The sequence below is a fragment of the Rhinolophus sinicus genome, linkage group LG05 (genome assembly GCF_036562045.2).
Source record: "Rhinolophus sinicus isolate RSC01 linkage group LG05, ASM3656204v1, whole genome shotgun sequence".
Classification (NCBI taxonomy): Eukaryota; Metazoa; Chordata; class Mammalia; order Chiroptera; family Rhinolophidae; genus Rhinolophus; species Rhinolophus sinicus.
Genome location: NC_133755.1, coordinates 21098568 through 21126442, shown reverse-complemented (window position 1 = coordinate 21126442; position 27875 = coordinate 21098568). Strand labels below are relative to the sequence as shown.

General features: G+C 38.9%; 1 protein-coding gene across 1 annotated transcript in view; it reads left to right on the top strand.

Moving 5' to 3' along the window:
• Positions 1-9030: 9030 nt before the first annotated feature.
• Positions 9031-27875, top strand: part of SRD5A2 (steroid 5 alpha-reductase 2) — a 48261-nt gene continuing 29416 nt past the window's right edge. Inside the window, exon 1 of the mRNA XM_019717416.2 lies at positions 9031-9372. Within this exon, the coding sequence (XP_019572975.1) occupies positions 9092-9372 (281 nt within the window). The 5' untranslated portion in view covers positions 9031-9091. The remainder of the gene's footprint in view (positions 9373-27875) is intronic.

The window sequence follows — 27875 nt, the reverse complement described above, 5'->3', positions numbered from 1 at the left end:
TTGTGTATTGATTCTATATCCTGCAACTTTACTGAATTCATTTATTAGTTCTAACAGTTTTTTGGGTAGAGTTTTTAAGGTTTACTATATATAATAACATGTCAAATGAAAATAGTGACACTTTTATTTCTTTCTTTCCAATTTGAATGCCTTGTATTTCTTTTTCTTGTCTAACTGCTCTGACTAGGACTTCTAATACTATGTTGAGTAAAAGTGTAGAAAGTGGGCATCCTTTTCTCATTCCTGATCATAGAGGAAATGCTTTTAATTTTTCACTGTTGAGTATGATGTTAGTTATGAACTTGTCATGTATGGCCTTTATTATGTTGAGGTACATTTTCCTCATATCCACTTTGTTGACTTTTTCTCATAAGTGGATTTTGAATTTTGTCAGCTGCTTTTTCTCCATCTATTGAGATGTTCATAGGATTTAAAAAAAATTTAAATTAAAGTTTATTGGGGTGACAATCATTAGTAAAGTTACATAGGTTTCAAGTGTGTGGTATATAAAACTGAAAACAACAAAGGAACAAGACAAACAAATGAAGAAACAAAAACTCATAGACACAGACAATAGTTTAGTGATGACCATATGATTTTTATCCTTCATTTTATTAATGTGATTTATCACATTGATTGATAGGTGGATATTGTACCATCTTTCCATCCCTGGAATAAATCCCTTTTGATCATGGTGTGTGATCCTTTTAATGTATCATTGAATTTTGCTAGCTAATATTTTTACATCTCTGTTCAGCAGAGATATTGGCCTGTAATTTTCTTTTCTTGTGGCATTCTTGTCTGGTTTTGGTATCAGGGTAATAATGCTGGCCTTATTAAATGTGTTGGGAAGTGTTCCTTCCTCTTCTATTTTTTATTAGAGTTTGAGAAAAATTGGTATTAATTCTTCTTTAAACGTTTGGTAGAATTCATTAGTGAGGCTATCTGGTCCTGGACTTTGTTTGTTGGGAAGTTTTTGATTATTAATTCAATCTTCTTACTAGTAATTGGTCTGTTCAGATTTTTTATTTTTATTTTTTATGATTCAATCTTGGTAGATTGTATGTCTCCAGGAATTGATTCTTTCTTTCAAAGTTATATAATTTGTTGGTATATAATTGTTTGTTATAGTTTCTTATGGTCCTTTGTATATCTGTGATATTGCTTATAACACCTTCTCTTTCATTTCTGATTATTTATTTGAATTTCCTCTTTTTGCTCTTGGTGAGTCTAGATAAAGGTTGTCAATTTTGTTTATCTTCTCAAAGAACAAGTTCTTAGTTTCATTGATCTCCTCTATTGTCTTTTCAGTCTCGATTTGATTTATTTCCACTCTGATCTTATTATTTCCTTCTACTAACGTTGGGCTTCTTTTATTAGTTTTCCAGTTTCTTGAAGCATAAAGTTAGATAGTTTATTTGAGATCTTTCTTGTTTCTTTTCTTGTTTTCAATTACAATCGACATACAATATTATGTTAGTTTCAGGTGTACAACACAGTGATTAGATATTTATATACCTTAAAAAGTAATCACCCCGGGTGGCTGGATGGCTCAGTTGATTAGAGCACGAGCTCTTAACAACAAGGTTGCCAGTTCAATTCCCACATGGAATGGTGGGCTGCGCCCCCCACAACTAGATTGAAAATGGCGACCGGACTTGGAGTTGAGCTGCTCCCTCCACAACTAGGTTGAAGGACAATGACTTTACTTGGAGCTGATGGGTCCTGGAAAAAGCACACTGTTACCTAATTTAAAAAAAAAGGTGATCACCCCATAAGTCCATTAGCCATCTGACACAATACATAGTTATTACAATGCCATTGACTATATTCCCTGTGTTGTACATTACATCCCCTTGACTATTTCTATAACTGGCAAGTTGTACTTCTTAATCCCTTCACCTTTTTCACCCATCCCCCAACCACCCTCCCATCTGGTGACCATCAATTTGTTTTCTGTATCTTTGTCCCTGCAGCCCCTTGTTTTTCTTGGGTGTAATCCTTGCTGGTTTTCACAGCCAGATGATATGGGGACTCATCTTCCTGGCATTGGTGCCTCAAGCTGGGGAGCTCCGTGTGGGGCTGGAACACCTTGCTCATCGGGGAGAACTTTGCAGCCATGATAACCTTCCCAATTCTTAATCACCACACCGTGGGTGTGGAACCTGCCATTCCACATGTCCGCCCCTTCTAGCCGTCTCAGTGTGGCTTCTTTTTATACTTCGTTATAGAACTTTTGTTCAGCTAGTCTTCAGGTGGTTCTCAATGATGGTTGTTCCATAATTTAACTGTAATTTTGACGTGATCATGGGAGGAGGCTAGCACAGAGTTTACCTACTCAGCCATCTTGACCAGATGTCCAGCCTATGTTATTCTTCAGATATACATTGTGGTTGGCACTAATTCTAAAGAATTTCTTTAATTTTTAGCAGGGTAGTCATGACTTGTACTTCCTTGTTAGCTTTGCAAACAGTTATTTTAAAGAAAATATTGGTTCAGTCCAGTCCATTGGTTATTTTTCCCAGTTCAAGCATTCCAAAGATTTGAGGAATAAGAGGTACAAGGAAATTTCTCTAGGATGGCCACTCTGGAAGTCCATTTTGAAATGGTTCTGTTTATATTATTTTTCACACCTTACACAGGTGAACCATTTTTTTATCTTTTATACTATAATTTTACTGTACCATTTCTATGTTTAGATATGGTTAGATACACAAATACTTACCATTGTGTTACAATTACCTACAGCATTTAGTACAGTAATATGCAGTACAGATTTGTAACCTAGGAGCAATAGGCTATAACATTAACGCTTAAGTGTGTAGTAGGCTGTACCATTTAGATTTGTGAAAGCGTACACTATGATATTTGCACAGTGACAAAATTGCCTAATGACACATTTCTCAGAATCTATCTCTGCCGATAAGTGACACGTGACTGAAATAGACTTGTGTGATTTTCTTTTCTCTTGAGAGTGTGTTTCACTTCATTGATGCTTCCTATGCCAGGTAATTTTGGATTGTGTCCTGGACATTGTGATTGTTGAGTCATGGAGATTATACATTGTATTTGTATATTGTTTCCTTTGTTTTAGCAGGTAATTTCTTTGGCTGGGCTTGAACTTTGAACTCTGTTCTTATGTCTCTGTTCATAAACTTTGTCTTAAGCTGAATTACTTTCTGTCTGTTTTGCACATGTGCCATTCAGGATGTGGGTAGACAGAATCTGGGGGTTTTCCTCTTTGGCTTTTTCCTTTTCAGGAATGTGGTAGCTTTTGTTGCTGTTGTTTTTTTTGTTTTGTTTTGTTTTTTTAACATGTGCCTCTGCTGCTGCTGTATGCACTATTCAGACTGCACTTAGCCCAGGGTTAAAGTCTCAAAAAAGAGAAAATTATGTTTGTAGCTGTCCATTTCCTCCCTCTGTGTGAATGTGAACTCCTCATCAGTATCTGCCTGCAGATGTTAATTTTCTAGTTCCTCCAGGTAAGTTTTTTCCTCCCAGGTTTTATCAGTACTCTGCTGTGTGTGTGTGTTTGTGTGTGTGTGTGTGTGTGTGTGTGTGTGTGTGTGTGTTTGGAGGGGGGAATCAGAATTTTAAACCATCATGCCTGGAAACAAAACTCACCTTTATTTTTGAAGGATATTTTCACTGGATATGAAATTCTCGGTTGAAAAAAATTCTTCTTTCAGCACTTTAAATATATCATTTCATTGTCTTCTGGCTTGCATAGTTTCTGAGAAATCTGTTTTACTTACTATGTTTGTTCCCCTGTCTTTTCTTTCCTGGCTGCTTTTAAGATTTTCTCCTTTTTTACTGGTTCTCAGCAATTTGATTATGGTATGCCTTGGTGTGATTTGAGTATGTATGTTCTTTTTGCTTGGGGTTTATCAAAGTTCTTGGATCTGTAAGACGGAATTTTCTTCAAATTTGAAGTTTCCAAATATTCATTCAGTTATTTTTTGTCTTCTTCCTTTTCTGGGATTGTATTACATATACGTTCGACTTCTTGATATTGTCATTGATACAGGTCACTGAGTGTCTATTCTTTCCACTGCTCTTCTTCCCCACTCCATTTATTTTTTCTTTGTGTGCTTTCTTTTGGATAGTTTTGATTACTATGTCTTCAAATTTCTAATCTTCTCTTGTGCATTGTCTAACCTATTGTTAATCAAATCTAGTGAATTTTTCATTTCAAACTTTTTTCATTGTTAGAGGCTCCATGTTTATATATTCCGTTTCTCTCATTATGTTCATTTTTTAATCTCTAAGCATATTGAGCATACTTAAAATAGGTATTTTAGAATATTTGTCTGTTAATCCATCATCTCTGTCATTTCTAGGTCGGTTTCTAGTGATTGATTTTCCTCTTGGTTATGTGTCACATTCTTCTGCTTCTTGATGTGTGTGGTGAAGAATTTACTTTAGCCAATGAGAGTTCAGGTTTTGTCCTAGCAACTTGAGGGATAGCCTCTAAACTGTTGGGATAAAGAATTTGTTGACCTTATCCCTAGTTCCTGGGAAATTGCCTCTAAATCTGTGGAATTTCCTGAGTTACAGGAGTATCTTGCTATTCATGGGATCCCTGATAGTTTATACTAACTAGATGACCCAGAATGGGGGTTGGCTCTGACAAACTATGTGATTAGAGGTTGGGGCTTTGACCAGTGTGATATCAACCTGGCCTATGGGGAGCAGAAGGATGCTGGAGATTGAGTTCAGTCAGATGACCAATGATTCAATCAATTGTGCTTACATAATGAAACCTTAATAAAAACTCTGGGCGAGCTTTTCTGGTAGACAATACATTGCATATTGCCACATATGACATGCTAGTGGATCCTGATTCCATGGGGAGAGGACAAGGAAGCTTCACATTTGGAACCCTCCCAGACCTCACCTTATGCATCTTTTCATTTGGTTGGTTCTGATTTGTTTCTTTTTTTGCTATAATAAGTATAATGCTTATTATAAGTATAAGCATAATGCTTATACTGAGTTCTAAGTATAACTCAGTATACTTAGAGTATACTGCTTTCCTGAGTTCTGTGATTTGTTCTAATGAATTATTGAAACTGAAGTGTTAGTGGGGTCCTTCAAATTTATAACCAGCTGTTTAGATGTATATGTGGTTTGAAGACCCCTGAATTTGCTGGTGTCTGAAGTAAGAGCAATCTTGTGGAGGGCTGTGTCTTAAACCTGTGAAATTTGGCTCAACTACAACAGCTGGTGTCAGAAGTCAATGCAACGTGTTTAGTAATTTGGGGGGTGTTGGATACTGTGAAGGCTACATTGTTACTTGTCTGGATTTAATTGTCTTCCTTTCAAGAGGGTTTGGCTTTGTTAAATCACTTGTGAATCATTTCAATCCCTTTGGAGGATTGATTTAACATTTTGTTAGGGGTCTAGCCTTCACTCTAAAAATTACTACCACTAAAGCATGACCTTCTGGGTCATTACTGAATGTTCCAGGTGAGTTCTCAATCTCTCTCTCTCACACACACACACACCACCATACCACACCACCTCTTGTACTGTTTTCCCCAAAATAAGACTTAGCCAGACCATCAGCTCTAATGCATTTTTTGGAGCAAAAATTAATATAAGACCTGGTCTTACTTTAATATAACATAAGACCCGGTCTTATATAATATAAGCAATTTTTGGAGCAAAAATTAATATAAGACCGGGTCTTATTTTAATATAAGACCAAGTATAATATAATATAGTATAATATAATACAATACCAGTCTTATTATATAATATAATATAATATAATATAATATAATATAATATAACGTAATACCAGTCTTAATTTTTGCTCCAAAAGATACATTAGAGCTGATGGTCCGGCTAGGTCTTCTTTTCAAGGAAATACAGTCTCAATCCCCTACACACTGGACCACTATTCACCTGCCCTTGTCCCAGAGCCAGGTCCCAGACAACTGGAAATAGTCCCTAAAGTCAACAGCACATTGAAATTATTCAAACTAGCCAATCCTAAGCCTGCTGATCCTGCCTTGTCCATTTCTTCTGGTGGAAACCACAATAAAAACTTTTGTCCATGTTTTCCTCTCACTCCCTCTGCCTCCTGACTGAGCCTGGTTCTTCCCTATGTGGGCTTGTGTGGCGTACTATGCCTCCTATTTCTAGGGATCTGTGAGTATAAACTTTGTGACAGTCATTTCTGTGTCTGCATGTCTCACCACACCTGATTAAAACAAATCTCAGGCACCATTAAAACACACACAAAGAGTAAATACTATGTGATTAAATTTACATAAAGTTCAAAAGCAGGCATAACAAATTATGGTGTTAGAAATCAGAGTAGGGGTTATTCTGGGAGGAGATGGAAGGAGGCATGAGGGGAGCTTAGGTTTGCTAATCACCTGAGTGTTGGTGACAACATGTTCAGTAAATCAATCAAGTAGTATGTTACAATTTGGGCACTTTTTCTCTATATGTAATAAAAGTTGCATTATTGGTTCCGGTTCTCTCTCTCCCTTTATCCTGTCCTTTGCCATGTAACTTTGCAATACCTTCTCACTGTGATTCTGGAATCTCCCATGTTAACTTAATTTGGCCAGTAAAATGAACAAGAAGTAAGAGTGTACTAGTTCTTGATCTGAGCCTCAAGAAGTCTTGTGTGTTTCTTATACTCTTGTGCATCTATTATCAAAATTATATAGACATGTTGAGTAGCTCACTCATCCTAGGATAAGAGCCGTGTGGAACAGAGTTGCCTCAGCTAAGATTCCCTATCGAATCCCAGCCTGGAGTAGGGCTCTCAGGTACTCCACAGATGAATGAATGAGCAGTCAAGATAAGCCAAACCCAGCCCAGCTCAGCTGACTCCCATCTGATTCACAGATGCATAAGCTGAAGATAATTGGTTTTATTAAGTTACTGACTTCTAGGGTAGTTTGTTATGTTGCCAAAGCTAACTGGTACATTAGTGAAAAAATAATAATGAGGCCCAAAATTGGGCAAAGTTAGGGGAAATGAGAGGAGGGAATTGAGACAGGAGAAATTTCATTTAAAAAGAGTTATTCCATTGAGTTGGGTTTGAAATGTCACACTCCTCATTCTCCTGATACACATGGCATCAAAAAATCTATAGTTTCGTGCATCTATATGCCAGTGTCCCAGACTATGGCTATTGAAGACAGAGAAGAGGTCACAACCAGGAATGCCAGAGAGAGGATGTGGCTGTGGATGGGGCATGGAGGGAAAGATACGTTGGTTTAGCTTTGGGCACGGTTGAATTGGAGGTCTCTGAAGGACATCCAGGTGGAGTTGTTCAGCAGGGAGGAAATGCAGATCAGAAGCTCAGGTCTTTGCTGGAGATCTATATTTGGGCATTCTCAGCTAGCAGATGGTAACTGAGGAAGCTGCACTGTAAAGCCAGGGCAAAAACAGCTTCAGGAAGCTGTGAGAGCCAATCCCTGGGGTTACTCCATGAAAAGTGCTTCAGTCAGTAGAGGTGTTTCTTCTATGGTCATCAATTGAACATTGAAGCATGATTACTATTTAATTTATAACTTAACAGGGAGATGATAACTACCTCTTGGTCAGCAAGCAAAGGATGCCCTGTTGCACTAACGGGTCACCAAACACCACATGTCCCAGAACTGGGCAGACGGGGCAGCGGGCCTTTCATTGGAACAGCCAGTATAACAGGGCAGGAGTAATGGGGGGAAGTATTGAGTGGGGTTCCAGAGAGACAGTGAGTTGGAGCTAAGGGGGAAGAATGAAGAAGGCGCCCAAGAAAGGGGAGAGAGAGAACGGGAAGGACCGGAGTGGTGTCCGAAGTAGGTACCAGAGGAAAAAATTAACAGGGATAAAGTAATCAAGGCAGATGGCACAAGATGTACGAGAGCAGGTGGGCAGAGGAGGCCAACACGTAAGGAGGAAGCCAGGTTAAAGAAAGAAGGATGAGAGGAAAAGGGGCATAAAACACTGGAGGAAGGCAGCCAGAGAAATCTGGATGCTGACTCAGAGAAGGCAAGAGGAAATAATGAACGAGGTAGGAAAACGAAGGGGTCGAGGATGAGAGAAGAGCGGCGAATAGAAGGAAGAGGGAAAGAACCACGGCTGGGTGTTCAGAGCGCAGCAGCATTTCCAATGGCACCATCATATATGGCACTCGTCTCAACCGCTTGAGACGCTGGGAGAGGGCGTCTCACCGGAGAAGCACTAGACGTTAGCCTGAACCCGGCCAGCTCCAGGGTTCCGCGGAGCAGAGCTTAGGGCGGGCGACAGGGTCACTACTCTGGGCGGCAATGTGGGCTTCCACGCTCGAGCTCAGCGGATGATCCTCTGTAACAGGCTGGAGGCCCAGGGGCGTGCTCAGCCATGCATAGAAAAATCGCAGAGGAATTAAAGCCCTGGAGAGGTTGATACCTGTCTGAGGGCATGGTGGTGCAGAGATGGCAGTGATGCTAAGAGTGGCGAAGGAGGGCGGCACCCCCTTAAAGGGGCTGGTGGACATGGGAAGTGCCTAGAATCGAAGGGCCCAGGGTCGAAGTAAGAATGCAGAGTTGGGGGGAGGGAGCGGGCGGGGAGTGGCGGAGCACAGGGAACCAGAGGGTTGGGGAGATCCTGGCTTGGGGTTGTCGACGGTAGGTGCTGCCTAGGGTGGGGGCGCGGAGGATGTGTGGGGCGGGAGAAAGACCCCGGCTAAAGCATCCCTGTGCTTTCTCTCTTGATTTCCTGGTCCCAGAAGTTGCAGCTTCAGAGGTTGATGGGTGAGGAACAAGTTTTTGAAAGGCAGTCTAAGAGGGGACCAGTGGCAGGCGGTGGAGAGAGTGGCCACGTGTGTGGAGGTTAGTCAAAGGCTCGGGGGCCCCAGAACACGTTTTTGACCCCACGAAAGCTTCATCCTTCGCTCCACCCTGGCTCCTTCCTGAAGTGCCAGCCCCGCGAAAGGGGCTTTGCCATTGAGACGAGACAGGGCTGGCCGCGCCCAGGTGGGAGGCAGGATGGAGGGCGGGAGCCAAAGCTGAAGGGGCGGACACAGGGTGGTGTCTCGCGCTCCATAAAGGGGCGGTGGGGGCCGTGCTGTCCTCTGCTCACTGGTGGGGAACACGGCGCGATGCCCCTTCAATGCCAGCAGAGCCCGGTGCTGGCAGGCAGTGTCGCATTGGCCGCCCTGGGGGCCGTGCTAGTGTACTTGGGAGAGCCCTCCGGCTACGGGAAGTACACTAGGAGCCCAATGCCCGCGGCGAGCCGTCTGCCCGCCCGCGCCGCCTGGTTCCTGCAGGAGCTGCCCTCCTTCGTGGTACCGGCGGGGATCCTCGTCGGGCAGCCCCGCGCTCTCTTTGGCCCGCCTGAGACTGTGCTTCTGGGACTCTTCTGCGCACATTACTTCCACAGGTAGCGTTTCCCCTCTGCTGACGCGGACTGGTGTGCACCGCCAGGCTCCGCGGGTCCAGGAGCGCAGCGCGCGGCGCGCACCAAGGACCGCCGGGGGGCGGCGAGGGCCTCCGCCCGGGGCAGGGAGCCGGGCTTGCAGGGAGCACCTGTCTGAGCCTGGGCTGCGGGCGGAAAGCGGGCGAGTGGAGAAGCGGTCTCTGGGCAGACGCCGCCTTCACTGCCCCCGGCCGGTGAGCGTCTTGTTTCCCCTCCAAATCCTCTGACCGCTCCGGGGAAGGAGATCGAGCGGGGCGGGAGGCGAGTCGGTAGCCCAGGCTGGGCAGAGCTGTTGACCTGGACAGTTCCCTGTCCAAGTGCGCGCTGTGCCGAGTCACCTGTGGCTTCTCTCCGCTCCTCCTACCTCCCACGCCTTCGCTTTCTTCTTTCACCTTTCCTGGGCTGGGCAGGGGCAGGCTGGTTCTGAGCTCTTGAGAGAGTTGACGTGTTGGCACCTCTCAAAACAAACTCGGCTCAAAGGGACCGATCAACGTAATCTTTGCGAGTCTGAGGAGGGAGGTCGGCAGAGCCAGACTCGGACTTCATTGCGGGGAAAGAGAACTGATGGGAACCCACTTGTCTGAGCAAGAGACCCACTTCTCAGTCTCCACCCGAAAGGGACAGCTCTCACCACAAGCTCATCTACCTTTCCAGTTCCCCTGGGACATAAGTGTGCGTGGGTAGAAGTTAATTTGAGAAGAGCTCAAATGTTCTTCTAAGTTAAAAACCCCGAATTCGGGAGAACTTTGCCATCTGGTCTGAGAAGGAAAGACAGGGAATAAACCAAGGGCTTTTAGGATTCAAATGACTGCTAACTCCCCCTCCCCCCCCAAAGACGCACAGGGGAAGGGAGGAACACACAATGAAGTTACCTACCACGCCCAATCTTTTAGCATCTATTGTCTCATCTAACCCCAGTGGTAATCTTGTGAGATATGCATTTATTACGTCTGATTTACAGACAAAGACAGTGAGGCTGAGTAAGGTTAAGTGACTGAATGAAGATGATACCATTAGTGCTCAACCAGATTCAAATCTAAGCCTGTGAAACTCCATGGTTCAATACCTTTTCACCACGTTAAGCAGGCAGATACTCCAAGCAAGGAGAAAACAGAGTCCATAGACAGAGAAGGTTACCAAACAAGGTCAAGAACTTATCTTTGGATAGAGAATTACTAGGATCCAAAGATCAAGGAAATCTAGATTAGAAATCAGGGTAAAGAATGTCTCTGGAAGCTAAAAGGCGTCTCTCTCTCTCTCTCTCTCTCTCTCTCTCAGGGGAAAAGTTGATGCCCCATCTCAGGAGAAGGAAGTATTAGAGAAAGAATTTTCAACCTGTCTTTCCTTATAATCCTTTCTAATCCTCTGGATCTTTTTTATTGGTCAAGATTTAATATTTGTGCAATTTTAACTGAATTCTCACTCTTTTAAAAAACAAGTTTTGGCAAGCAATAAAAACCACAATTTCAGAAATGGGTGTCCTTTCCACAGATATTTACCAAAAGCCTATTATGGACAAAGTGTATGTCTAGTTATTAACTACTTTATTGTACCCAGATTGAGATGTTTTAATTTGCGCAGAAAGAAGGATGTTGGGTGCTGGCAATAAGAGGCCAGATTTTTTTTTTTAATTACCACAGTTTATTCAGATTTCCTTAGTGTCTACATAATGTCTTTTTTTTTTTTTTTTTCTGTTCTAAATCCCATCTACAATGCATTGTTAAACTTAGTCATGCTGTCTCCTGAAGCTTCTCTCCACTGGCAGTTTCTCAGACTCTTCTTGAGCTTGATGACTTTGTCCACACTTACTGAGAGGGAATTACTCCTGGTATCCTTCAGGAGATGCATTTGCTTACATGACTTGAAATTCTTCTGCATGGGAAGTGGGTCTCTTCTCTCTCCATTTGTTTATTTATAATTTTTATTAATTTCAGGTGTACAAAACAATGTAATAGTTAGACAATTACACTTCTCACAAAGTGATAACACCCCCAATCTACTACCCCTCTGACATCGTATATAGCTGTTACAATTCCATTTACTCTATTCCCTACGCTGTACTCCACATCCTGTGACTATATATATATATATATATATGAAATTATAGTTGACATTCAGTATTATTCAGCTTCAGCTTTAGGTGTACAGTGCAGTGGTCAGGCATCTACACCGTCCATGAAGAGACCACCTTTTGATTTCACTGTTTTTGGAACGGACATTTGACAGAAAAATATGATTCCATCAGACAATTATTTTTATCTTCAAATTTACTACTGCCTGTTAGCACTATAAATAATATTTTTTATGAAATCATTTCATCTTAATGATTAGTATTTTCTGAGAATCTTAGTAACATAATTTTTAGACTTGTTTTTAAAACCAAAAGGCACTTTGCACAATAAATTATGACTGGCACATTAAAAATCCAAAGAAATAATTATTACTTATGAAATGAATATCAACATACTCTTCATCTTCTTCTGGGGAAAATCTAAAATATCAATAAAGGATTTGAGTATTGATTCTGCCTGAAGGAAAATTGTCTACTGAAAACTCAACTCTGAGTTGTCCCTGAGGCATGAATATATGATGTTTGCTCACCTTTCCATTTCTGTGAACTCTTTCTTTTTTGTATGAAAGCACTGCAGTATTGGATCTGTTGTCATTTTGAGTGCTTATGAGGTATTCTGCTCTGTGCTAAAGCTAAACACTCTATATGGATTATCTACTCATCCTCATTTTCACCCATTTAGGTGGGCGCCAACATCACTCCCCATATTACCATTGGGAAACTGGGGCAAGCAAAAGTCACACAGTAACTTGGGAAACAGGATTCAGACCCAGAGACTTTGATTCCAGAATTCAGGATCTTAGCTACCATGATAAACTATTTTATACTTGTACTTGCTACCTTGTCCTTGCCTTTCAAAAACAGTATTTAGGCTTAAAATCTTTTTTTTTTTTTAAATTCTAAAAATAATGAATGTTCACTAAAAATACAAAAAGTAGAAAAACACCATAATTTCAACACCTAAGTTTATCAATGGTTAATGTTTTGGAACATTTCCATCAAGGCTTTTTATTTTTATTTTTTAAACTTTATTTTTCAATTACTGTTGACATACAATATTATATTTTCAGGTGTACAACAGTGATTAGACATTTATATAACTTAAGAAGTGATCCCCCCAATTAGTCTAGCACCCCTCTGACACCACACATACCATGTTTCCCCGAAAATAAGACCTAGCTGGAACATCAACTCTAATGAGTCTTTTGGAGCAAAAATTAATATAAGACCCGGTCTTATATTATGTTACATTATACAAGACCGGGTAAGTAAAATTTACTTATTTTACTTTTAGTAAAATAAGACCCGGTATTATATTATATTATATTTATTATTTTATTATATTATATTATATTATATTATATTATATTATATTATATTATATTATATTATATTATATTATATTATATTATATTATATTATATTATATTAAAGACCAGGTCTTATATTATAGTAAAATAAGACCAGGTCTCATATTAATTTTTGCTCCAAAAGACACATTAGAGCTGATGGTCTGGCTAGGTCTTATTTTTGGGGAAACACGGTAGTTATTACAATATTATTTGACAATATTCTTTATGTTGTACTTTACATCCCCATGACTATTTTTATAACTGGCAATTTGTACTTTTTAATCCCCTTTACCTTTTCTACTCATCCTCCAATCCCCCTCCCATCTGTCAACCATCAGAAAGTTCTATGTATCTATGAGTTTGTTTCTGTCTTGTTTCTTCATTTGTTTATTTATTTATTTAGATTCCACCTATAAGTTAAATCATATGGTATTTGTCTTTCTCTGTCTGATTTATTTCATTTAGTATAATACCCACTAGGTCTATCCATGTTGTCATAAATGGTAAGATTTTATTCTTTTTTTATGACCATTTACTATTCCATTGAATATATATATATGTACCACATCTTCTTTATCCATTTGTTTATTAGTGGACACTTAGCTTGCTTTCATACCTTGGCTACTGTAAATAATGCTGCTGTGAACATAGGGACGCGTACAAATTTTTAAATATTTTGTTTTGGATTTCTTCAGATGAATACACAAAGGTGGAATTGCTGGGTTATAAGGTAGTTCTATGTTTAATTTTTTGAGGAAACTCCATACTGTTTTCCATAGTGGTTGCACCACTTTATAAATCCACCAACAGTGCATGAGGGTTCCATTTTCTCCACATCCTTGCAACACTTGTTTGTTGATTTATAAACGATAACATTCTGACAGGCATGAGGTTCGAGCTTGTGGTTTTAATTTGCATTTCCCTGATGGTAAGTGATGTTGAGCATCCCTTCATATGTCTGTTGGCCATCTGTAGGTCCTCTTTGGAGAAATGTCTGTTCAGGTCTTCTGCTCATTTTTTTAAAAATGTTGTCACGTTTTTATTTTAAAAATCATCACTGTATCTATATCTATCTATATCTATCTATCTATATATATGTGGGTAAACTCTATAATAATATACACCATTACGACTGAATCAAAAAGTGATTCAGAGGAAATGGACTGTGAATGTGAAACAGTTTTATAAATATCTTTATATATATCTACCAATGTATCTTGTTGATATTTTCCTTTTACGTATATACAAAGAATAACATATAATAAAAACTGATGGCTAAAATCCTCTAAAATTATCCTTTCAATAAGTATAAAAATAAAATTCTACACATTGTATGATAGTTCAATGGCAGTTTTGTTTTTGTTTTCTTTAGAGATACATAAAAAATGGTGTGTCTAATAATTGATAATTTTGTACATTTTGTGAAATATGGTACATCTAGATTGAACTACTGCAGCAATATATATTTTTTTGAAAGCTCATAAGAGTTTATTTGAGCCATACTGACAATAATTGTCGGGAAGCAAAGTCTCAACAGATTGAGAAAATACTCCGCAAAAAATGCAGCAATATTTTAACTGGTTTCTTTATCTCCTTCCAATTCATCTCATCTATTCACTGCAGATTTACCTTCTAAAGTACCAACCTAGTAATTCTGTTTGCCTTTTCAGAGAATGGCAGTGCTTGTCCTTTAAGTACAGGTTAAGATCTGTTATGGACTGAATGTTTGCATTCCCCTAAAATTTGTGTATTGAAGCCCTAACCCTCAATCTCAATGTGATGGTATTCAGAAGTGGGGCCTTTGGAAGGTAATTAGATTTAGATGAGATCTTGAGGATGAGGTCCCCATGATGGGATTAGCGTTTTTATAAGAAAGGGGAGAAACACCAGAGTGCTCTCTCTCTCTCTCTCTCTCTCTCTCTCCCCCCCCCCCATGTGAGGGTACAGCAAGAATTTGGCTGCAAGTAAGGAAAAGGGCTCTCACCAGGGAATTGGCTGGCACCTTCATATTGGACTGCCCAGCCTCCAGAACTGTGAGGAATAAATTCTGTTGGTTAAGCCATCCAGTCAATGGTATTTTATTACAGCAGCATGAGCTAAGATGAGATATGAACTCTTTTAATAGGATACAGAAGGGGCCCTCCAAGATGGAGATTTTATGAATTCCATTCAACACGTACCCAGCACACCTACCATTCTGTATCCAATTCCCTCAACATCCGCTGCACCCATCCACCTCTGTTCCTTTGTTTATATTACTCTGTCTACTCAGATTGTTCCTCTTGACCCACACCCTGGTCTTTGCCTGAGGAAATCCCACTCCTGTTTCAAGATCACCACCTCCATGAGGCTTTTCAGATTGTCTTATTTATAAATGAATTGTCATTTTACTGGGAAAACATCATCAGACATTGATTATAGCACTTATAAAAATTAGTCACATCCAATTGTTCATTTTGAACACATCTGTGTCTAAATCATAGCTTATTTAGTTACCTCTTCTCTACCTTTTCACCTGTCCAGCATACTGTGTTCAACACCAAGCAGGTACATAATAAATTTTGTTAAGTAAGTATTGGATTTATTAAACTCTTCTATCAGAGTTCAAAACCCAATGTTAAAATATATTTAAATATATTTAGAAACACAGTTTTCTCCACAAAGCTAATACAGTTTGAACCTTCAAACTCCTTCATTTCAACATGAGAATCTCTGAACTTGGTTGGATAGAGGTTACTAACAACGAAACCACAACAGCAATCATAACGATTCACTGTGTACCAGGCCCTGAGCTGAACATTTTACAGGCATCAGGGCATGTAATCCAATAAGAATTCTATTCTATATATTAGGACTTGCATTTTATTGGTGAGGAAACAGGCTTTGAGGGGTCAAGTAATTGACCCATGGTCACTTAGAGAGAAGTAACAGAGTCAGCTGTCAAACCCAAATCTGTTTGAATTTAGTTTGTACTCTCAGCCTCCAAACTATATTGCCTCTTAATACATGTTTTTCTGTAACGTTTTACTCAGCCTTTATGAAACATAAAAATAAAAACACAAATGACAACATTTGGAGCTAGGCGTTACAGCAGCACAATCCTCATTATATCTGTTTGATTAGACTTGGCCCTTCTTGGATTATGAGTGTCTCTGACTATAGCATGGAATGATTTTTCCGCAATGCTGTGATGTTCTCCAATTAAATATACCATCATAAAAAAGATACATAAGCATGTCTTCACTTTCTGCAATTATTGCATAAATCCGATTTTCCACTGATTTCAACTTCCTTAAAAATGCTTCACCTAAGAATATTTCACATAGATAATTGTGAAATTTTCAGGGGAAAAAATCAAAACTTAAATCTTAGACTTGGATGACAGTGCCTTTAAAGATATTTAAAGACTGAAAAAAAAGTCCATGTACCATTAAACTAAATCAGATGAAATTTAAACAAATGAATAATACATTCCACAATAGAGAGGAAAATGTAGGCAGTTTATGTAAAGGCATATTCAGAGAAGCAGGGTGATGCCCAGTGCTTTTGCAAAAGCATCTCACCTGCACAGGTATGTCGATGCCTGCACCTCCGCCCTAACACTCAGGTTCACCCTGTACCTCAGGGCCAAACCACTATGCTGTACACCTGAAACTAACATAATATTATATATCAACTGCAATTGAAAAATAAATAAAAATTAAATTAGAAAAAAAAGAGCAGGTGTCTTTGTCTCCTGCAGCCCTTTGTCTTTCTTGGAGACAATCCCTTCTGGATTCATAGCGAGATGTTTTGGGGACTCTTCTCCTGGCACTGGTGCTTGGGGCTGGAGAGCTTGGTGTGGGGCTGGGCCCTGTCACCCCTCAGGGGGAACCTCCACAGTCAAGATATCCATCTTGATTCCTTTTTTTAAAAATATTTTTGTATTTTATTTTATTTTTTTATTAGTTTCATGTATACAAAACACTGTAATAGACATTTATCATTTATACCCCTCACAAAGTGGTAACCCCCCTTCTCCAATCTACTACCCCTCTGACTTCGCACACAGCCATTACATTTCCACTGTCTCTATTCCTTATGCTGTACTCCACTTCTTGTGACTATATATTAAATTATAGTTGACATTCATTATTATTCAGCTTCAGCTTCAGGTGTACACTGCAGTGGTCAGGCATCTACATCATCCCTGAGGTGGTCTCCCTAATAAGACAAGTGTCCATTTGATACCCTACAAAATCTTTACAACATTATTGGTTATATTCCCCAAATTGACTTTTGTATCCCCGTGGCAATCCCTCTTGACTCTTAATTGCCATACCATGGATGTGGGACCTGCCCCTTCCACGTCTCCACCCCTCCTACCAGTCTCGTGTGACTTCTTCTTTATATCTTTAGTTATAGGACTTCTATTTAGCAAGACTTCAGGTGGTTCTCAGTGATGGTTGTTCTATAATTCAGTTGTATTTTCAATATGATCATAGGGTTTGGTGAGCACAGAGTTTACCCACTCCACTATCTTGACTTGAAGTCAAGGCTTTTAGGTTTTTTTTTTCAAAGTGGATTTTCACACATGCTTGTTATATTGACTGTACATAGGCTTTCCTTTTGCTTGATTACAAAACAGTTTATAATAAGTATTTTCACACATTATCATAGAGTTTTGCTAAATATAATCTTAATGGCTGCTTGTGATTTCATCTCATGAAAAAATGATAACTTAACCTGTCCATTAATTTATAGTTGGACATTCAATTTTCCCCTTTTTTTGGTAGGAGAGGAGGAGCTTGGTTAAATAAACCCACGATGTGCATTTTTGCCCCTAAATTATTTTCAGAAGTCTGCACTATATTCTTAGTCAAGATTCCCAGAAGTGGTTCCAAGCCTATGAGCATTTTTGCTTTGAGACTTTAGGAGTCATGTGGCTTGATAATGAGGGTACGTTAAAAAAAGCATCAGGCTGCCTTGGCTTTATCCTGTCCTGTACATAGCTATGACACAGAATCTGATGGAGGGACAAGGGCTCAGGAAGAAAGTTGGCACCGGTGTGGCTTAGACTAGACTCTTTTGCAAAATGTCCTCTGGGGACTGTTCAGAACAACAATGTATCCTGTTAGATAGAAGTTAAAACTCTTTCCACTTTTCTCCATACAAGGGTGGTAAACTGGAATGCAAGTTCCACAAGGGTAAAGGACTTTTGTCTTATTTTTTGCCTGTGTCCTGAGTGTACAGAAAAGTGCTTATACATAATTCATACTCACTAAAATTTGTTGAATGCATGAACGATTGCTGCTTCTGACATCAGTACAAGCAGTTAGAATTGTGGGAGAGCTAGCAATTACTTAGGAATCATTGCTGAGATTGCGTGGCTGTGTTAAGTCAGATAATTCTCCTCCCTTCAGAATCTATTGTTGTGGATGTTTGGATGGTTTAGCCACATGAAAAATGACAGCTGTAAGCATGTTGCCTAATCCCACTGCCAAGATAGTTTGAAGTTTGAGTTATCTCACCTCTCATTGACCTTGATTACAATCCTGAAATGATCCTTTGTCCACTGTCTCTAACTATTTTCATTTCCCCAAGAAACCTTGGTGTCCCATGCAATGATTATCATATCACCTATACCTATAGCAGCTGATGTTTATTCAAGACTTGACTGTAACCTTAGTATCTGCATGAAAAAGAAAAAGAAATCTCTTTTCACCAAAAGGTGATTGTATTGTGAAAAGTTGCTGGGCAGTGTGGCCTTCCATAATATACATGCAGAAGCAGAGTGGAATACATATGTTAGAATCTGTTTGAATTTAGAGAGATCTTTCTTGAGCTTTAGATGCTTGAACCAGATGACATTTTCTAATTAGCCACATAAAACAATGGCTTCAATATGATACCTTCTGCTTTATTCATCAGTTCATTCTCCAGCAGCATGAATTCTTTCCCATCCTTCAAGACTCAGATCAGGTACCACTTCCTCCAAGAAGCTTTCCCTGAATCCTTTTTCCTCTGTAAATCCCACTGTGATGCGTTTCCTTAGGCTTGCATAGCAGCCAAGGTGGGCTTCCATGAGCTGCTTCACACACTGGATCATAATGATCTGTTTTAAGGAATGTCATCCTCATCTGTCCAGCCTGCCCATTTTACAGAAGCAAAGCACCAAAAGGTTTAATCAATTAGAGGCAAAGAGGGGCCTGGAACTTCAGTCTCCTGATGTGCCCTGCCAATGTTTTCCCAATTTCATAAGAGGTGAAAAAAATCTCAAATATTCAGAAATAATCAAACATCACAAAGGAAATTACTCATTGGCTGAGAACCAAAATGATGATTAATGCCCCCATTGGAAATCATCTAGACAAATCTCCCGTCCTACCAATAGAGAGGAAAGGCCCAGGCAGGATAAGGCACTTATCCTGGTTACTTAATCATGTGTTAAGGACATTCATGAGGCATCATTTTGATTAATGAAGATTAACTGAAGGCTTCTTTAGAATGGGGGTCAGCAAACTTTTGTAAAAAGCCAAATAGTAACCATTTTAGGCTTTGCAGCCATAGAATCTCTGTCACAACTTCTAAAATCTGCTGTTATAGCATGAAAGCAATCACAGACGATATGTAAACAAATGAGTGTGATTGTGTTGCAATAAAACTTCATTTATAAAAACAGGCAGTGGGCCATAGTTTGCCAGCCCCTCCTTAAGAAAGCCACAAATAATAGAGCTTTATAGTCAGTGCTCTGGTAATTCTATAATAAAATTTTGTTAAATTCTATAGTAAAGCAGTGGGTATATTTTCAAAAATTTCTGCTACATTTAAGTAGGAATTTGGGAGTAGACATAATTTTTTGAGAATTTGTGGGTTCCAAGTCCTTTATTTGAACATTGTGGGAAACAGTAGGCATCTTGGAGTTTACATTGTAAATAGGATGACATCCTAAGCACATCTGAAAAATATAGAGCTATGTTTGCCAAAAATGCAAACAAGCGTTAGAGGTCTTGACCATTTCACTTTTACCACATTGAAGAAGGAATCAACTTATTGCTCATTTAAAACACACCTCAATGTCTCTTCAAAAGAACAAACAGGATAAGGAAACAGTGATCCAAACTGGCCAAGTGATATGTACAAAGTCACATGGCAACGAAGGGCAGAGTTCATAGGGGCTTGAACCCAGCTGTCCTGATTCTTTTTGAGCTCCACATGTTCAGAATTGTGCTAAGTCCTGTGGGGGACACAAAAGAAGGACAACACCTGGTGCTTGCACTGCAGGAGGAAGGCAGAAAGCACCATCATTGCATGTCTATCACTCTTTCTGGTGTGAAAGTGGTGTGGCAGCAGTGTCAGTCTGAGAGGCCCAGAATGGTGGGAAAATGCAGACTGAGGGACATGAGGACATATGGGAGACCGCAGTCATGCCATTGAACATGCTAAAGTCTTTGGTGCCTGTCTGTGTGTGAGTATGCATGGAATAGAGGGCAAATGGGTGGGTGGGCTTTGAGGGAGCCCAATAAATGGCATCCTTCTTCCCCACCCAAGTTCAGAATCAACTGAGAGCTAGACCTAGGAATTAGACAATTAGAGACAAATGACCACCCTTATTAGTACTGAAGCTGGTTTGGGAGAATGCGTATTACATTTCGGATCATGCGGGCCTCCTAACACTGTACCTCAAAAATACTCAGCAGCAGCCATGGCTGAACAACCTACAGGCCTTTCCCATGGGGCCTGCCTGTCTGAAAAGAGCAGAATGAGAAAAGGGCTGAGCTGTGCCTTTGAGAGATCATGCTTTCAAACTTACCCAGCAGACAATTAATTCACTGCTTCCCTGAGGAGGAATGGGTGAGGGACGGCGGAAAGGCCAAGAGCGGTGCTCTAATGAAGGGCCCTCAGCAAGCAGGACGGGGAGCATAAATGTAATCTGATATAGATAGAATACAAATGTTGTCTACCTGTTGATTTTATTCAGAGCCTGGCAACTTGGTTCTGGCAACACCCTGTTCTGCTTTTTGACTCCCCACCGTGCGTGGCAATGGGGACATGAAAGTTCGGACTCAAGTTGTTTTAAAAGTTTCTATGCTCAACCCAGGAGTCTTGAATGAGCATCAGTTCAGCATACGAGCTCTAAATTTAAAAACCCTCTGAACTGGGGCCAACATTGCAATTTGCCTTCCATTTGGTAATGGAAGGGAATAAAGGAAGGGGAAACCATGATTTATTGAGCTCTGGGTGTTCCAGGAATTATGTTACGTGTTTTACATTGGTTATTTCACTTTGTCCTTGACACAATTGCTAATATTAATCCTACTTCGCAAGTGACGGCACTGTATCGCATTCCTGTGATTAGTGGCACTGAGTGGGAATGATGGGCAAGCACTTGAGTTGGTCCTCAGAAGATGGTCTATTCCAAGATTAGCGGGTGGGAATGTGATGTTTAGTCAGTTTAGCATGTTTGGTGGCCTATGACTGGTGGAAAATTGCCCTCCATATACTCCTTGTGGAATCTTTCCTCTTTAATTTCCAAGTATCTTTTGTATCTATGCCATAACATTCAATTCTACCATCCAAGCCTTAAATCAAGCTCTAGGCCATTTTCAAAATTCTCCCGTTACGTTGACCCTTTGAAGATGTTGAAGATCCCTTAAAATGCAATCATGTTACTTGGTAAAGTGTCAACACACAGATGTGTGTATCCTTTAAGTATCTGTAGAATCCATGGGGATGTCACCTGCCTCATTCTTGGTAATGGTAGTTTATGTCTTCTAACTTATTTTCCTGATCTGTCTAGCTAGAGCTTTATCAATTTTATTGATCTCAAGGAACCAGATTTTTGTTTTATTGAGCTTCTCTATTGGGTTTTCTGTTTCCTATTTATTTTCTCTCTGCTTTGATCTTTATTATTTCCTTCCTTCTGCTTATTTTGGTTTTGCTCTCCATTTTCTGTTTCTTGAGGTAGAAGCTCATGTTATAAATTGAGACCTTCTCCTTTTTCTAATGTAGGCATTTATTGCTTTAAATTTCACCCTAAATACTGCTTTATGGCACTTCGAAAATTTTATGTTGTTTTCATTTTAATTAATTTAAAATATTCTAATTTCTCTTTTGATTCTTCTCTAATACATGGGTTATTTGGAAAGGTGCTAGTTTCCAAATATTTGGGGATTTTTCAGATATTTTCTGTTATTAATTTCTGATTTAATTCCATTGTGGACAGAGAACATATTTTGTATGACGTAAGTCTTTTTAAACGTTTGGAATTAAAACTTGTTTTGTGATCCAGAACTTGGTCTGTGTAAATATTCCTTGTAAACTAGAAAAGAATGTATATTCTTCTGTAAGTGTGTGCTAAAAATGTCCAAAGGTTAATCTGACAGTGCTTTTCAAATCTTCTATATCTTGATGATTTTTCTGTCTAATTGTATTATCAATTATTGAGAAAGGAGTATTGCAATGTGTGATTAAAACTGTGGACTTGCCCATTTCTCCTTATAATTCTATCAGCTTTTGCTTCATGTATTTCGAAGCTCTGTTATTAGGTACATACACATTTAGGATTTTTATGTCTTCGATGAATTGGTCATTTTATCATGATGAAATATTCTCTGCTGTGAATATTCTCTGTGAATATCCTGGTAATATTCTCTGCTGTGAAATCTACTTTTGTCTGATATTAATTCAGTCAATATAGCTTTCGTTTTACTAGGGTCAACATGGTATATATATTATAACATTTTACTATTAATCTCTTTCTGTCTTTAAATTTAATTTGTGTTTTCTGAAGGCAGCATGTAGTTGAGTCTTGCTTTTTGCTCAACTTTGACAATCTCTGCTTTTTAATTGGGGATGTTAGAATGTTTATTACATAGTTTGGTTTAAATCTATCATATTGCTATTTGTTTCTATTTGTCCTTCTGTTATTTGTTTCCATTTTCTCCTTATCTTCCATCTTTTGGATTGAGTGTTATTTTATTCCATTTTATATCTTTTGTTAGCTTATTAGCTATAATTCTTTCTTTCGCTAACTTGCTTAGAGTTTTATAGAATGTATACTAAATATACCACATTCTACCTTCAAGTGATATTACACTTCTTCATCTATAGTATAGTAATATGAAGTAATATACTTCCATTTCTCCCCTCTTGATGTTTATGTTATTGTCATTTGTTTTACTTATACACATGCTATAAAACCTTCAAAATATTGCCATTATTTTTGTTAACAGTCAATTATCTTTTAAAGAGATTTAAGTAATGATAAACATATTTGCCTATGTAGTTGCCATTTCTGATGTCCTTCACTTTTAAGGGTTAATCCATATTTCTCTCTGGTATTATTTTTTTCTTTTACCGGAAGAACTTTACTTCTTTTAGAACACTTCTTTCAATTATTGCATATCTAAAAATATCGTTATGTCTCCTTTGTTTTTGAAGATATGTAATAGAGTATAGTATTCTAGCTTGACAGCTGCTTTCCTTCAGTACTTTAAAGATGTTGCTCCACTCTCACCTTGCGTGCACTATTTCTAACAAGAAACCTGCTGTCCTCCTTTTCTTTGTTCCTCTGTACATCTGTCTTCTCTCACTACTTTTAATATTTTCTTATCACTGGTTTTGAGCAATTTGATTATTATATTCCTTGGTGTAATTTTTTTTCACATTTCTTATGCTGAGGTTCTTTAAACTTCTTGGGTATGTGGGTTTAAGATTTTCATCAACTTTGGACTGTTTTGTACATTAGTCCTGATTTCCCCCCCTATTCTTCTATTGTTCAGAGACTTTACTTACATATTTATGAGGCCAATGTACATATGAAGCTGTCTCACAGCTCACTGATGCTCTTTTCATTTCTTCAGATTCTTCTTTTTTTTCTGTGTGTTTCATTTTGAATAGCTTCTATTGCTATGTCTTCAAGTTCATTATCTTTTCTTCTGCAATGTCTTATCTGTTGTTAATTTCATCTGGAGTATTTTCGTCTCAGACATTGTAGTTTTCAATCTCTAGAAATTTGATTTTTTTTTATATCTGCGATGTCTCTATGTAATTTATGAATACATGGAAGGCAGTTATAATAGCTATTTTCATGTCATCGTTTTCTAATTCTAACATCTGTGTCATTTTTATGTCAGTTTTGATTGATTATTTTTCTCAAATGGGCAGTGTTTTTCTTCTTTGCATGCCTGGTAATCATTGATTGGATGATCAGACCTGTACTTTGTTAGGTGTTGGATATTTTTGTATTCCTATAAATATTCTTGAGCTTTGTTACTTGCAAATAATTTGATCCTTTCAGGTCTAGATCTAATTGGTTGGGTGGTTCCAGAAGAGTGCTAGTGCTAAGCTAATTAGTCCCCTCTTTTGAGGTAAGGCCTTTCTGAGTATTCTATCCAATGCCCCATGTTTTATGAGTTTTCCTGTCTGGTGGGAACAGGCTCTATTCCTAGCCACATGTGAGCGCGGGCACTGTTCCTTTTAGTCATTTTGAGTGATCCTTTTCTCACATAAGAGCACTAAGTAATACTTTGCTGAATATGTGGGGAGGACCATCTGCAGGTCTCTGTACAGCTCCCTCTTTTTCAATACTCTGTCCTGATAATTCTAGACGTTTTGATCTACTGAAATCTAAGTTCTGTTTACTCAGCTCAGGAAATCTTCTAGCTTCTGTCTGAGATCTCCTTCTATGTAAAGGAAAATTCTCTCAAAACACTAAGCTAGGATATCTATAAGGCTTACTTATTTTTTAAATTTTCTGTCAGGGATCCTTGTCCTTCATTGCTTGATGTCTAGTGTCTTGTAAATCATTATTTCATGTAATTTGTCTTGTTGTTTTACATTTTTGTTTTTCACCCTAGAGGGTAAATCCGGTTCCTGTCATTCTATCTTGACTGGAAGCAGAAGTTCCTCCAATGGGTTTTAGCATTTATTTTTGCTAATTTTATCATCTGCAATATTGGTTGATTTGTTGGTTTTAATAGCCTCTGCTTGTATTCAATGTTATGCTTAAGCCCACTGGTTTGTATTTCTAAACATTCCACCAATTAGAGTGTCTCTGTGTTAGTCGACTCAGGCCATTACAACAAAATATGATAAACTTGGTGGCTTATCAACAACAGAAATTTATTTCTCAGAGTTCTGGAGGCTGAAAGTCTGAAATCATGGTGGCAACAAGGTCTGGTTCTGGCGAGGTACCTCTTCTGGGTTGCAGATGTCTGACTTTTTGTTATATTCTCACAGGGTGAAAAGAGAATGAGTTAGCTCTCTGGCCTCTTCTTAAAAGTGTATTGATCCCATTCATGAAGGCTCCACCCTCATGACCTAATTACTTCCCCAAAACCCTACCTCCAAATACATTGGGGATTAGATTTCAACACGTGAATTTTGAGGAGACACAGCCATTCATTCCATAATAGTCTCCTTTTTTTCATTGTAACCCTATTGCCTTTTCCATTCTCAGCCTTATTATGCAATGACCTTTGGGTTCCATGTTATAAGTTTCTACTTGTGGAGAGCTAAGCGTAATAGGAGAATGGTGGCTTCCTTTACTCAAGTCCTGTGGCTCCATGTAGCTGTGGCTGGCAAGGTGGCCCTAAGGTTATATAGTAGGGGATAGAGTGTGGGAGATATCAGCAGATGCTTATGAATGACAGGTGTGAAAATTTCATATAGCAAGTTCTGCTACAGAGACTTCAGAAAATGCTTTTCCTTTCTCTCTCTCTTTTTGTTTTTTTTTTGTCAAAGTGAACAATGGAATAGTGATATAGGAGGGAGATATGCTGAGGCAGATCTATCTTTGAATGTTGCGCCCATTCATTAAGGCTACTGAGTTTCAGGACAATATTTAAATGGAGATGGAAATGTCTTAAAAGTTCTCAGAATAATGGCAACATGTAGGCCTCATTGCTGCATAGCTGTACAGAGCTGTTACTTTCCAAAAGCAATCAGAAGCCCTGAAAACCTTGGCTAGAATATGAAGCCAAACAGCTGGAATTAGGAAGCCATGACTTTTTTTGCAAACAATAAGAAATAAAGGAGACAAAATTGCAGCTTAGAGAAATGATGTATTTGTATTCCACAGTGAATGTGCCTTCTCCTCAGCCTGCGTTAATAGGTTTGTTGAACTTTGTACTTCAAGCTAAAAACCACCCATATCGCCATTTATAATTTATTAGTTTGGTCAGGACCAGTTAGCATGAATGGCTGAGCAGGTATGCCTACACAATACCAAAACCCACACCAAATGTATCAACTTAAAGAAAAAGAAAAGAAACTAGTTAATCAAATGAATTCATAGTTACTTAGGCCAAGAGGTTGACCAATCTTCTTTTTATACTCCGATTTTGATCTTCTAGGGTATGTATAAACAAGCAAACAAGTAAATAAATAAATACATAAATAAGGTCAGCGGTCAGTAGCCTGTTTTATTAGGTAGAAAGCTGTATCTCAATGGTGATTACATTTCCATTACTCAGAGAAATCCTCACTGTTTCTTAAAACCTTGGTAACTCATTCGATGTTCAGCTTGAACTTTTATTTTGAGATAGAAACAGGAAGAAAAAGGATAAATGAGTGAGTGAGCAGTTTCAGGGTGTCGTAATACTACCAGGACACAAATATAAAGATTTGAAAACATTTAAACAGAAAACTTAAAAATAGTGTACCATATTTTAGGTCTTCATGAGCTAATCATCTCAATGTTTTTCATAATTTAAAAAGATCGGCTGAATTACAACCGATGTCAACCACAAGAGGTTGACTATGGGACCTGGCTGTCCTCACTTCCAGGGCATCAGAGCAAGATTGGAAGAAGTCCCAGGAGCCTTGGGGGAAGCTTCACATTGAATTTTCCCCATGGCACTGCCTGTGATAGAAAAATAACCACTCTATTGCAGAGTGGTAAATGTGGTTTTATTGAATAGAGCCTTTCTTTTAGCACTAGATTTAGCAATCTAATTTCTCTGTGTGGACACAGACTTTGGAGAAGCCAAAACATCTGGTCAATGCCAATTTGAAAAAATTAGTTAAATCTCCCATTGGAGGTTATTATGTCTGTGGTTTTTAACTCTGCACATTTGAATCATGTGCGGGAACTTTTAAATGCTACTAATGCTCAACGTCCGATGTCTAAGATTCTGATTAACTTGTCTTCAGTGTGCTTCTTCCCTTTTAGTGTTTCTAAAGCCCCTCAGGTGATTTGATTGTGCAAGCAGTGGTGAGAGCCTGTGATATAGACAAATGCCCATGCACCTGCTTCATTTTTCTCACACAGTGACTCAATAACATAACCTCTGGCACTAGCAGCTCCACTCGACTTGAATCCCAGCTTTGATATTTCATAGCGGTGTGACCTCGGGCCAAGTTAATCTCACTGTGCCTCAGTTTCTTATTTGTAAAATGGGGATCATTACAATAATACCTATCTCCTAGGGTTATTATAAAGATTAAATGACCTAATATATGCAGAATACTTAGAGTATTACTTGGAACACAGTAAGCACTATATAAATATTAGCTTTCTATAGTCCTTTGCTGGTATTCCCTTTACTGGATGTCTGAACTAAAATTAATATTTCAATGGTGCAATATTACTCTAATGAGGTATATTAGTTCCCTGTAGCTGCTGTAATTCATTACCACAAACTGGGTGGCTTAAAACAACAGAAAATTTTCTCTCATCATTCTGGAGGCCCAAAGTCTCAAATCAAGTTGTCAGTAAGACTGTGAGACCTCTGGAAACTCTAAAGGAAAATCTGTCCCTTGCCTCTATCAGCTCTGGTGGCCCTTAGCATTCCTTGCCTTGTGGTTTCATCTCTGTGCTCTTTTCATTTCGCTTTTTCCTCTGTAGGTCTTTCTTCTCCTCTTCTGTCCCTTTCCTGTATAAAGAAACATGTGACTGCATATAGGGCCCACCCACATGACCCAGGACAGTTTCTTTTCAAGATCCTTGATTTAATCACATCTTTTGTCATATAATATTCACTTTTTTGCTATAATAAAGTGATATTCACAAGTTCTTGGGATTAGAGTGTAGGCATATCTTGTTTGAGGGCCACCATGCA